This window comes from Opisthocomus hoazin, chromosome 5 (assembly GCF_030867145.1).
Source record: "Opisthocomus hoazin isolate bOpiHoa1 chromosome 5, bOpiHoa1.hap1, whole genome shotgun sequence".
In the NCBI taxonomy this organism is placed as follows: Eukaryota; Metazoa; Chordata; class Aves; order Opisthocomiformes; family Opisthocomidae; genus Opisthocomus; species Opisthocomus hoazin.
Genome location: NC_134418.1, coordinates 42,589,113 through 42,601,550, shown reverse-complemented (window position 1 = coordinate 42,601,550; position 12,438 = coordinate 42,589,113). Strand labels below are relative to the sequence as shown.

Below are 12,438 nucleotides of genomic sequence, written 5' to 3'. Positions count from 1 at the left end.
CTCTACTTTACCTGCTCTTTGCTCCTGAGGTACAGAATCTATTTTCTTTTATCCGGTCTTGATGCAGATCATAGATATGTTTTGTACCTAATATGCCACTGGTGCAAGGCTGAGATACCTGAACTCCAATATTCTTCTGTTAAGTCAGTCAGTTAATTTAGTTAGTTACCAAACATCGCATAATAGATAATATGTTAAAGTGTGTGTTTGAATGTTAGAAATAAGATCCAGGCAGTTGCAGAGGAACTGTTTAGCTCCCACAACTTTTTTAAAGAATTCCACTTGGAACAGCTGTTTGTGATGTTTCAAAAGTAGGTTCTGTTTCAGACCTTTACTTCTAGTTATTAAACTGAACACAGAGTAAAACTAACGTAGCTAGCTTTTGTGTGACTGTTCCAAGGTTTTCAAGTAAGTTCTAGGCTTTAGAGGGAAGGATTATGCTTTGCTGTCATGTCTTTGTGGATTCTCTCTTTCTTTAAGAAGAATTGCTTAGCTTCCCTTAGCTTCCTACCACCTTGTCCATTTGCAGGTTGAAATCTTCCCTTTTTTCTGTCACTCTTCTGCCTCTTCGTATCTGAAAGCATTAGAGAATTTGTCTTCTGCCTCCTTCTGCTGATTCTTTTTGCTACAGAGAGAAGAGAAGTGGAGGAGACAAGCAGAGAGCTTACAAAGGATACAAAGAAGATGGGAAGGGAGGCTCCTCCTTCAGGTACTGGGAAAGGGAAGTAATTTGGGCCAGGACTTGAAAATGGTCTCGTCCTTCTGGTTTTTTCCCTCTGCTTGCCTTGCTGGTAGAGCTTTAAGCTGGTGGATGCCAGCTTTCATCAGATACGGATCTGAGTTTCCTCTGAGATTTCTCATTATGGTGTCTATAGTCAGAAGTATTTTTTCTAGTCTCTTTGGATCCTAATAATTTTTCTAGTGCCTTTATAGTCATGATCTGCTTCTTTGCTTTCTGGAGTCGAAGGTAACAGGGTTTGAGCTGTGAAATACTGAATGACCCAAGATCCACATTTTATCATGGGGCCATTAAAAAAAAAAAAGGCAAGGAAAAAAAAAAGCGTGGTACAATACCAAACTTCAGAAACACTTGTGGATTTCTTTGGCTCCAGTGAGAACGAGTTGCTGGCAGAGTGTTTCTTAAAGGGCATTGTCCGTGGGATTTACTGTTTTATTTTGTTCTATGTTAATTTTTGTGGCGCTGCTAAAGGATGATGTGTTCTTGACTTGTCTACTCATCTGCTTTGTCTCCTTGCTTTTCTTACTGTATAAAAAATATTCCATAAAGCAGGAGAATGTTGCCAAGAAACGGAATTTCAAGGGCACAGGCTGAACCTTATATGTGAAGTTAGACATTTATTTATATGAAATGCTGTATAAATTAATATTAGATTAAAATTAATATATCTGAATAGTATAGTTGTCCAGTTCTGGCTTTTAGTACTGATGTCTCAAGTTTGGTTTATTTTTTTCCCGCCTCTGAAATTAGTACTTATGGGAGGTGCTGGATTTGCATCATTTAAAATTTCTGATCTCGTCATTAGAATATGAGCAAATTTTTGCTGAGCTCTTCTGTTAAGGGCTTATTTTGGAACAGAAATCTTTGTCTACATCTATCTTAAACTATAATCTCAGGTTTTTTGGTCTCATTTCTCCCTGTGATAACAATAGTACAGATATATTATTGTAGACATGTATCGGGTATATTTACAGATGGGAAAACTAATTTCTTAGAGCTTCACTAATTGTTATGAGCTGTTTGGCTCAATTTATAGCTATATTGTTGGCAATGGCTTTTGGTACTCCTACAGAGGTCTCAAATATTTTAATAAATTAGGGCTTTCTAGATTTTTGTCACCAAGAATTGGGATAGTCACATCTTATATGTATGTGACTACCATCTGAATTTATATGGTTACTTTTGTTTCAGTCTTACTGAGCTGAAACAGTAAGAATTGGGGGGGTGGATGTGGGTGTTGGCTTTTTGGGTTTGGTTTTTTTAACACTGTAGTAGTGTTTATGAGATATAGGCATGACCTGACATGGATAGAATTGAGCACTACTTCATTAGTGTTTTTAACTGAGCCGCTGGCAGGCTGCTAAGTTGTAAAATGCCATCTTGCATCCTTTCTTTCAGATTTAGATATGATTTCTTGTTTACTCTTGATAGAAAGTATTGCAAAGGGTACTCAGTTTCTAGAAATTCTCACTTCAAGACCTCAGTCTGAAGTAAAGGAAGAGACTTGCCAAACCCCAGTAACTTTTTTTGAATCATGCTGTGGTTGCTGAGGTTGAGCTCTTACAATGAGCGTAGATACCTAAAATGCAGGCATGGGAGTGCCAGCTTGTAAGTACTGAAGCCCAAAGTGGAAGTCAAAACATTTTGGTGCCTGGCCTCCTTCACAAAATATGCAGAATATAGAAAGTCGGTTACCCTAGAAAGGGAAACCCACGTGCTGATCAGAATTCGCAGTATTTGGTGCATGTACTGTTCTTCAGTGCAGTGACATGGCTTCAGTAAGAAAGCAGAAGCCGCCTCTGTGTTGCTTAGCCTATAGTTTGTCCAGGGAATTCTGGAGAGTAAAAAGGTACTTTTTAAAAACTTTAACTTTTTCTTTCCCCTCTCCAGTCTCTGTCAGTTCAAATGTCTAATTGACACCAGTTCTGATGGAAAGCTTAGTGCTTTTTGTGAATAGTTTTACCCTGGTAGTGCAAGCTCGCCATACTTTGAGTGAGCTGAGGGGAGTACAGTGCTTTTCTGACAGTTTTCTGCATTGCAATAATGCATAAGAAGGGGGTAAGCAGAGCTACTTGTTCTCCAACCGAAACAGATGGCCGAAAATTCCCTGCTGAAAAGCGGAGCTCCCTTCAGATGTAGGCATCCCCCATGGTGGGTGACTGATAACTGCAATATTGTACTTTGCTATCCAAGTCAGAATTTAGTCAGATTTGGGATGCCCGAGTTCTTGGACTCTGGTCTCAAAACTGTCTAATACAATGCTTAGATTTAAGAACTTCCTGAAAGGAAACCAACTTAAGGTTGTTATTTTAGTCAGTCACTTACAAGTCTGAAGAGAGTATGTGCTATTATGAAAAGGGGTTAGGCTGAAGCTGTTAAAATTGGTTATTAAATCCAACAGTGATCAACTTCTAATAATTCATAACAATTCTACTCTCTGTATCACAGAGATGTTTTTATTGGTTATTGTAAACAATCAGTTCATTCTAAGACTGAAACTGGCTTCTTTTCATTATTATTGTGTCTGGATACAGTGCATTTTTAATATAGTTCTGTTTACAAAGTAAATTTTTTTTCTGCAGAAGATGAGGATGAAGGTGGTGAAGATATTGATGAAGAAGAAAATGAAGTTGCAGATGGAAGTCAAGGTGATAGGTCAAATAAATCTGGTTCAGAAGATGAGGTAAGTTTGGTTTTTCCCCACTATTTTCTCCTTGCCCTTGTCAAACATTGCACTTTTAACATAAGCCCAGTTACCTACAACAAGAGGTTTTCTTCTGTTGAGCCATAAAACAAATCGTGAGGTGGGGGTGAGTGTGTTTTTATTTGTTTGACACCTCAAATGCTCAGGTTTGTGAAGCGTCTCTTCCTGTGTAATTTTGGCTAGGAGGTGATACTTACTGTAAAATACAGGTATAATATAGAATTCGTCATGGAGGTCTCTGAACATGAAACGTTTTTACAGGAGTATAGATTTTAACAGGCTATTAAATAAATTGCAAGTCTTGGAAAACTTGGATGCTGCAGTAGATGTCGGTCACTTTTTTTACTGTGCTACTTGATTGATGGAACCTGTGCTTCTAACCAAATAGCCTTTCAGTGAGACTGAGAAAAACCTTAAGCTTTCAGTTACCTCTTTGGTTTTTGTTTTCATTCCAGAATAAGGTTTTAAGCAAAATGACCATACTGGTTTTGAGTTCAGCACCTGCAGTTTCATTTTGCTTGTGCAGATTAATCTAGTCACCAGATAATCTGTAAAGTGTTTTTCAGAAAGTAACATTGTAGAATGGAATTTGTGTGTGCTTTTCTTGCTCATCAGCTACTCATTGTCCTTTCGTTTAGAAACTCTGGTATGTCTGAAACGTTTTAGATCCACCCACAGTATTTCTGTTGGTCATCTTGTGCTTGTTGCTCCCTAAATAGTCCCTTCCCAGATCCGGGGAGTTGTTTAATGGAATGTTAACTTCTTTTCATATAAAACTCCTCTAGGAAACTGTACCTTGCATGAGGTTGCACTGTTTAAGCACATAAATTCTTCATTAATTACGCCTTGTTCAGCACTTCCTCTTTTTCCTATAAGAAGTGGGGTTTTTTGTCCTCGTACATTTACCTAGGAATACAGTATTTGATGAACCCCATTAAGATGCATGTGACTCTGTGAAAGTGGTAGCAAGATCTGAATGTGTGTCTGCCATTACACAGTATCACAACGAGGTTATGGCTTGCTCTTCTCTGGGTATTTTCAGGGTGTACCAGTTTCTGTCAGGAGTTAGCTAGTGACCTCCTTGGGAGATGTCATGCACACAATGTCCTCACTCAGGTTGTGTTGCATTCCGTGACCTGTTCCTGCTGAATGAGATGCTTGCCATTAGGTGATGCAGGAAAGTGAGGAAGCAACGTGTTTTCTGAGAATGGAGTTCACGCTGGAAAGGCTTTTCATGTGCGTCTAAGCATTTAAGCATTTAAACTGAGAACAACACATTTGAGTCATTAAGAACAGTTTGTCTGTAGCTCTCCAAAGGCGGCAGTTGGAATGTTTGAAATGCTTCTTGCTTAAGGAGTGGAAATGAAAATTAGTATAAGATGCATTTTAAGGCAGTTGCTAATTCATTAAAAAAAGTCACAGCTTTTATACCGGTGAGTAAATGGGCAAAACCAAATTTCTGACAGCAGTTTAAATATACTATTCTCTTTCTCCTGAATATAGAAGGAAAAGTCTTCTACCGACTTTATCTTTAGAGTAGTATTGTGGGGAAAAAATGTCTGATCACTTAAGTGTGGCATTTAGTCATAATATGATTTGAGGGGGTTTGGGAGGAGGAATAAAGTAACATGCCAGTTTCAATAATTAAACTAAAATTGTTTTTAAATTGTAATGCTGATTTTTTTTTTTTTTTTTTAGATGAAAGAAGCTGATGAAAGCACCGTTTATGGAGATGGTCTACTGAAATCAGTGCGCAAACGAAGAGTGCGAAAGGACTGAGTTACTTTCAGCTAGTATTTGTAGGTCTAGATAATAGTAACGTTTGGTATGCCACTTCAGTGGGCCTGACAGCATGCAAGTTTGAGATTCGAAGGAAAAAGGCGAACTCATTGATACTTGACCTCCTATTTTAATTCTCTAACATCTTTTAACCTTCCCACACTTACTTGATTCCCTTTTTTAAGGAGAAATCCTATCTGTGAGGAGTTAGCCGATGTTTCACATTCAGAATAAAAGTGAAATTACAAGTTGGCCAACTGATTTTTTTCTTAAGATTTGAAGATTCCTAGAAATTAGCATTAGTTGGAGATAAACTTACTTTAAATATTTTTTTAAAACGTGAAAAATTATGATATTTTTGCAGCTCTAGCTCAAAATTAGCTGTTTACAGTTTTCAGCTGAAAGAGGATGATAGTATAGATGTAGCATCTATAGCAGTTCGCATTGCTATGAGAAAAGGTATTTTTTTCTGTGCAGAGCTAAATGCAATAATTGTTTTTGTATGATGATTTAGTGCTAGCAACAATTTATGTTGTAAATTATTTATTTTAGTTGATCTTGTTACATGGATGATTACCTGTTCACTTTAGACAGTGGTTACAGTAATTTATTTTAAAGAGATATTTTAAAATGAAATACCCATAGGACAAGTGGTAATTGATGTGACTTGTATTTTTGAATGCAGATATCAAATCTGCAGAAGTGATATACAGATGATTTTTTCCAAACTTTTATAGTTCTCATGTTCCAAGCCAGAGTGGTATAACCCCTCTTTATAGAATACTTGCTAAGTGTACATTGCCTCGTAAAAATATTTAATAATTCTTGCTTAACATGAAACTTACTAATATAGATGAGGATTTTTGATTACGTTTTTTACAGATGTAACTGGGCATTCTCATGATATAGTTTAAATAAACTGCATATCGTAAATAACTTTGTTGTGTTAAAGTTCAGCTGTACATAAAACAATAAAACTGCAGTCACCAGAAACCTCTTGATGCTTGGCAGCTGGCTGTCACATGAGTAGGATGTAAAATGCTAGCAGAAGTAGCCATACATTAAAACCAAGTAGAAATACATTAATTCAGAAGGACCTAATAGATTTCCTTGTGCCTGGCAACGAGTAAGCTCACTAAACAAAGAAATATTTTCACAGCAGATAGCATCAGCAAAGATTCCATGGAAGTCTCTAACAAATGAATGCTTAATTAACTCTTAACGAAGAAGGTGGTGTCTGCATGTGCTTGTGTTGATGTGTTCAAAAGTTTATTATATTGGACTATTTTGTGTGAACTACATGGAAGGGCCTCTGTTTTCTTGTGTGATTTGGGAGTTTTGATGAGATGTTTTTTAAAGTTAAATGCAAGTTCCCTCCTCTTTACATTGTAGAGTCTACATGCAAAAGGTAAGAAGTGAAGACTCCAAATTCTTCCTTCTGCCCGTGACTTTTCAGCAATAGCTGTTACCGATGTGGTATCCTGCTAGTAACAGCTACTGCGAGCTGTCAGGGAGCATTTCAGCTCTCCTTTTGAATGAATCTTGTCTGAGCCTGGTAAAAGTCCTTTGGAATTTTACAGCATTTGAGTGTGGTTTTAGTTTTGGGGTGGTTTTTGTTTGTCTCTCTGTTTTGGGGTTTTTGGTTTTGTGGGTGTTTTTTTGTGTCTGTGTGTGTGATATAGTTACTCCAGGGACTGGGCACCCCACAGGGGATGGTAGTACTCCTTTACGATTTTGAGCTTGAGGTTCCCATAAAGTCTTGACTAATGCCCCATCTGCACCTTTGCTTCTACTGCACGTCAGTAAATAAGGAGCCATTTAGTATGGGTAAAATGGTCTTGCGAGGCCATGACTCAGGGGTGCTGTTTGCAATAACACTGACTCTGTAAGGCCTGTCTTGCTTCAATACTGACTTAATGACTTCGATTACATGGAGCTACATGACATCCTTCTGCACGTCAGCTTACTTGACTCTAGTCTTACACTAGTAATTTGGGGAGAAATGTCAGCTTCAGGGATTTGAGGCTCTAGATCTAGAAAGCTGGGCAAAAGGGGAACCCCCTTCCATTGACACTTGTAACTGAGATTTTACCCACAGTTCCTATGCATAGTCCATTTATGTCTGAACAGGTATTTAACGAAAAACACTTGATCCTTCTATCACGGCTGCTTGAAAGTGCTCTGACACTAACAAACTAAGGATAATCCAGTTCCAGGATGCGTTGCTATTAAAACTTGTCAGTCATCTTTGGAACTTTGTATCAGACCTCTGCAGCCTGCACTCCCACCAGCTACATCATAGCTTAGTAACAGTGATGGTACCCAAGACACCAAATCCCAGACTGAGAATGTATTCAGGGCAGGCTAAGTAGGATTGAGGCTGTTTTATTTAATGGCAACTGAAGCTACTCCTCAGTTAGCTTCCGCCTTCATGAAGGTATGATGAAGTAATAATTGTGGCTGCTGTCTCATGTAGAGCTCACTACCTGGGTAAGAAAAAGGTAAAATCTCTTCTAACTTGGCTTAAAGTTCTCCCATGTGGAGAGGTGCAAGTTTTAGCTTTGACAGCACTGTATGCAGTCCACACATCCTCTTCCTTTCAGCCAGAACAGAGCAGCATACAGAAATGTAGGATTCATGGGGTAAATACAAAGTGCATCACGAAGTGGCAGCTTGCTGAAAATAGATTAATGAACCCAGGTTTAATCTTAATACTTGCTAATTAGTCTTTCAGACACTTCAACTATGTAGAAACAATTAAGATGAAGGCAAACTACTACTTTTCCACCTTTTGACTACAGATAGTTATGAGAAGTTTTAGGGTTTACAAATGCTAAACCAAGCTAATAGAGACAAATCAAAAGTTTTTATTTAGTGTTAAGTCAGAAATACAACATCTTTTAAATCTTCATAAGCTAAATGAAGGCCACAGTAGTGGGATGTAAAATGGTATATAGATGAAGTGACTACTATGTACACACTGAAGGATGTAAATATCACTACCTAATTCTACAATCGGAAACTTGATCTTGGGGAAACTGCTGAAGTCTAACAAGCGCATGCTCTGTTACCACTTGATCTCCTACAGTGCAGAGATGTGCAGTGACATGGCTTTAAAGCTAGGGTGGCTGTAACGCAATATCTTGAGAAGTCAAGTGCTTGGTAGGGTGGGTCTTTTTTTTAATGCTCAAACCCTGGACTAACCACAGGATCTACTCTACCTGCTAGCAATTCGTGGATGAATTTAGAGTTCCAGACAGGGAAGTGACAGAGTAGTTCATAGAAGATGAAAAATAATCTTCGATGTTTACAGGACCACATGACACAAATGGTATCGGCTATTTGTGCCTTGGTAAGTAAAACTTTCTTTTCATCATCAGGTTTCTTGACTCAGACTTGTAAACAGCCTTTGAGACTGAACTATTAGTGCTTCATTTGCAATCATTTGGCTGTGCTGACGTTCCAGTGAGCACTGTACAGTCATCTTAAACAGGTAGAAATGGGAGACTCACAATGTCAGCTTACCCTTGAGACGCAGCAGCACTCAGCTGCCAAGAAATTTGGGGTCTGAGAGGGATTTATTCTACTGTTACATCCACTCATTCAGTTCCTGCAGCTCTATTTTATAGAATTCATCACAGCAAGGTTGAAAGAGATCCTTGAACTAGTAGTTTCCTTTTGTTAAAAGGTAAATGTACAGTGGCTTCATTACAGAAGAGAGACACCTTGGCTCCAGGTAACCTCCATAAATAAGTCCGCAATGCTGCTGCACTGCAAGGTGAAACAGATGCAGCCGAGTACTGTTAAAACTTACATCGTTTGCATTTCAGCTTCTGCTCTCCCTTAATACTGATCGTGCTAGACATGCTGCCTCTATGGAAAGTGCTCAGACCTGTAACCTGGGATACAAAACTTGCTAACAAACAGTCAAACCAGTAAAAAACAGCATGTTGGCATGAGGCATTGCTCAGAGCACCACAGATCTGAGAAGCAGAAGCCACCTTTGTTCCACTGCAGTCTTCTGCCTGGCATGTTTTTGTGCAGCACCTCAAGAGGTACTTCACAAGCTCAGGCTCCAGGGCAGGAAAACAGTTGCTCTAAGGCCTGAAGCAAAGACAAGTTTGGCACTTCAGGATGAAAGTGAAAGGTTCATTCTCAGTTCCTCGCTGCAGTGTGTTCACAACGAGCATGAGGAACACCGCTGACCTGTTTCTGTAAAGCTAATTACTCAGGTTCTTACTTAACTCTTCATCACACAGCTGAAAAACTTCAGGAAGATCATACATCGCGATGCTGCGCCTCATCGTTCTTTGAGGAAACGGGAAAGTGAAGATGGTTTGAAGCATACACCTTAGAAACTACGAACACTCTTGATACTGTATCAGTTCGGTATTTCCCTGGTGTAAGCTGCTTACCCTTGTTCCGCTTCTCTTACCCTTCCCCATCCCAAAAAATCGTGCTTTTCTATAGGCAAGCCCTGCAAATAACGTCATACTGTTATGACTTCATCACAATTCTTAACTGGTTTATAGGTTTTTGTTTAAAGTTGCTTTGCAGAGCTACGGACAGTACTACACAATAATCTAAATATATTTAAGGTGAAAAAGGTGAGGCAATTAGACTTTGAATATTTTTATCAAATAAGGTCCCAACATAATGTTATAACTGTATTATTTTACTAGTCAAGAACACTACCCTACAACCTCAGAGCGCTGACTTTTGTCAGACCTGACAAACTGAATCCAATTTTTAACAACATATGCTCGTTTTTAAAACAAATATGAAAGTTCAGTAAGTCTCTACACTACACTTGCACATTGCTTAATCTTAACAATACACAAACTTATGTCTCCCATTCATGCTAATGGTCTTAATTCTGTTTATCACCAAAGTTTATAATCTTCAGGTATCCAGGAAAGCCACAAACTAAGGTATTTTAGCTCAAGTAGCCTACGCCAACTAAAACAAAAAAAGACAGCAGCAATACAATGACACCTGTGAGCCAACCCTTACTTCCTTTTGCTTTTTGTGTCAGTTGTTTGGAAAACACTAGACGCTGACATCAGATTTTCTATATACTGTCCAAGAACTTGGTTTTCTGATTTCAGTTTCAAGTTTTCTTCCTTAACAGCATCTACTCGTGCTGAGAGATCTGTAAAGGTGATATTATAAGAAAAATATTAGACACTGTTGCATACAATAATGAATACGTTCCCCGTGCCTACATCAAACTATTCATGCTCCTAATGCGGGAAACATTGCCGCAAGGTACTACCTTGTAAAACACTACGCTACTGGTAAATTTCATCCAAAGCCCGTTTTTCCTATACTATTTTGTAGTACAGTATTTTGACAAACTTGTTACACAAACTTACTGTTGGTCTGTATCTTTATTCTTTTCTTGAGTTTTTGACTCGAGCTACTGCAACCTAAACTACTTGGAAACAGAAGTTCAGTGATGAGCAGACCCAGAGATGTATGTCAGCTGATGAGCCTGCGGAAGTTCACTGTATTGCCCCTTCCGCTCGACGTGTATTACGGGAGTCGAGCAAACATTATGTCGCATAAAGGGGAAAAAGAAAGTAGCTCTCAGACCATGCTTATGTGCCTTCAACTGCCTAAGTGACATACTTCTAGACACTTGGACTAAGGTAGGGCAGAATAGTAAGGTTCTCTTCTTTCGCTTATTAACATGTGCTTGTAAAAAATCTAATGTGTCAAACCGCTAACCTTCAAGTGTGTGCTGCAGTTCCAAAACTTGATTAATAAGCCGTGTTTTCTCTTCTAATTCCACCTGATTCTCAGCCTCAACAGCTGTAATAAATCATGAGAGTTTTAATACAACCTCTGTAGCAGTTGGAAATTACGTTAAATAGAGAAAAAAAACCACAAAAAAACAAAGAACAACAACATTAAGAACTTATACCGTCCATGTCGGCATTCATCATTGTAGAATGGGCTCTTTCAGCTTTTGAAGAGAGTGTTCCTGAGAGATGCTCTGCTGAAAGGGAAAAAAACACAACACAGAGCAGTGAGGCAACCGTCCACGTAACTGCCTTTATCTTTGGGTTTTAGGTGTGTTTTGCCAACTGGTGTTGAACAGCCACCCCTCAGGCCTGTTTAACATTCTGGAATTATTTCTCCTAGTACGTGCACACGGTTCTTCAAGTCACCATGCCTCAGGTTACAGAAATAACCGATCCACATTGCTCTCCACCGCGCTTCGCGATGCGACTGTCGTTTCCCGGCCCCGATCCTTCTGGAATGGGCGAAGCACCGGGGCCCCCTCCTCGCTCGCCCCGCTATCACGGGCACCCCTGCCACGGCCACCGGGCCTGCAGGGCGCAGGGCCCCGCCTATCCGCTTCGGCTCCCTTCCACCCCGCCGCAGGGCGGGCCAGGGACGGCTAACGGCACCGCTGCCGGGAAGCGCCGGCCGGGGGCGGGGGGGGGCGGCAGCACTGCGGCGGCCTTCCGCGCAGGACCCTCCGTGAGCCGCCGGCAGCCCCGCGGCCCAGAGCATCCCCCCGCCGCCGCCGAGGCCCGGCCGCGCCGCCTCCTCCTCCTCCTCACCTGCCCCGCCGCCTCCCTGCGGGCTGCGCCCCGCGCCCCGTCCCGGCCGCAGCTCTGCGCCTCCCCGCCGCGCCTGCGCCGCCTGCCGGCCCTGCGCGCGCAGCGCTCCGCCCGCTCCACCCAGTGGGCGGGGCGGGGCCACGGCGCCTCGCCGGCCGGCGGGAGGAGACTCGGCGCGTGTCCCCGGCGGCGGCGCGTGGCCGGGCTGGAAGAAGCTCCTCCCCCCCGCGCGGGCGGTGCAGGCGGGGCAGCGCTGAGGGGGCTCGAGGCCTCACTGGAGAGCTGGTGGCGCCTCTGCCTTCCTACCCTCCCCCGAACTGCAGATGGAACGGCGCCGGTAGCCGCGGGGCGCGCCGCTGCCAGCGGCTCTCTGATAAACCCGCGGGGCTGGCGGGGTGCTCCGCGCGGCGGCCGGCGGCCCGGAGCTGCGCTCGGGAAGGGCTCAGGACCGGCGGGTGTTCTCCGGGTGCGGCTGCGGCGGGTCTGTGTGGGCTGGCAGAGCCTGGGGAGCGCCGCAGGGCAGCGGGCGCGCGCGGGGCTGCCGCTGAGGAGGAGCCCTTGGGGAGGGGGCTCCAGCACTGCGTAAACCTGGCCCAGCTGCTCCCAGCCCGGCCGGCCCCAACCCCGGAAACATTCAAGGCCAG

At 41.9% G+C, this 12,438-nt stretch overlaps 2 protein-coding genes across 11 annotated transcripts in view; one reads left to right on the top strand and one right to left on the bottom strand.

Annotated features, from left to right (window-relative positions):
• Positions 1–6,500, top strand: part of CLGN (calmegin) — a 29,600-nt gene extending 23,100 nt beyond the window's left edge. For 7 of the 9 annotated variants that reach the window (XM_075421003.1, XM_075421000.1, XM_075421001.1 and 4 more), the window contains 3 exons: positions 632–709; positions 3,322–3,422; positions 5,142–6,500. In XM_075421003.1, coding sequence (XP_075277118.1) covers positions 632–709; positions 3,322–3,422; positions 5,142–5,222 — 260 coding nt within the window. In that variant the 3' untranslated portion in view covers positions 5,223–6,500. The remainder of the gene's footprint in view (positions 1–631; positions 710–3,321; positions 3,423–5,141) is intronic. The other 2 variants (XM_075420997.1, XM_075421004.1) reach the window with 2 other exon arrangements.
• Positions 6,501–8,069: 1,569 nt separating this feature from the next.
• Positions 8,070–11,877, bottom strand: SCOC (short coiled-coil protein). Of its 2 annotated transcripts, none has more exons than XM_075421006.1 (4): positions 11,795–11,877; positions 11,149–11,220; positions 10,953–11,036; positions 8,070–10,374 (listed from the first exon to the last, which is right to left on the bottom strand). In XM_075421006.1, exons 2-4 carry the CDS (start codon positions 11,168–11,170, stop codon positions 10,232–10,234), a joined length of 249 nt encoding a protein of 82 aa, XP_075277121.1. In that variant the 5' UTR covers positions 11,171–11,220; positions 11,795–11,877; the 3' UTR covers positions 8,070–10,231. The 2 variants fall into 2 exon arrangements, with proteins under 2 accessions (XP_075277121.1, XP_075277120.1); XM_075421005.1 differs by having other exon boundaries at positions 11,149–11,223; positions 11,795–11,874.
• Between the last annotated feature and the right edge of the window lie 561 nt (positions 11,878–12,438).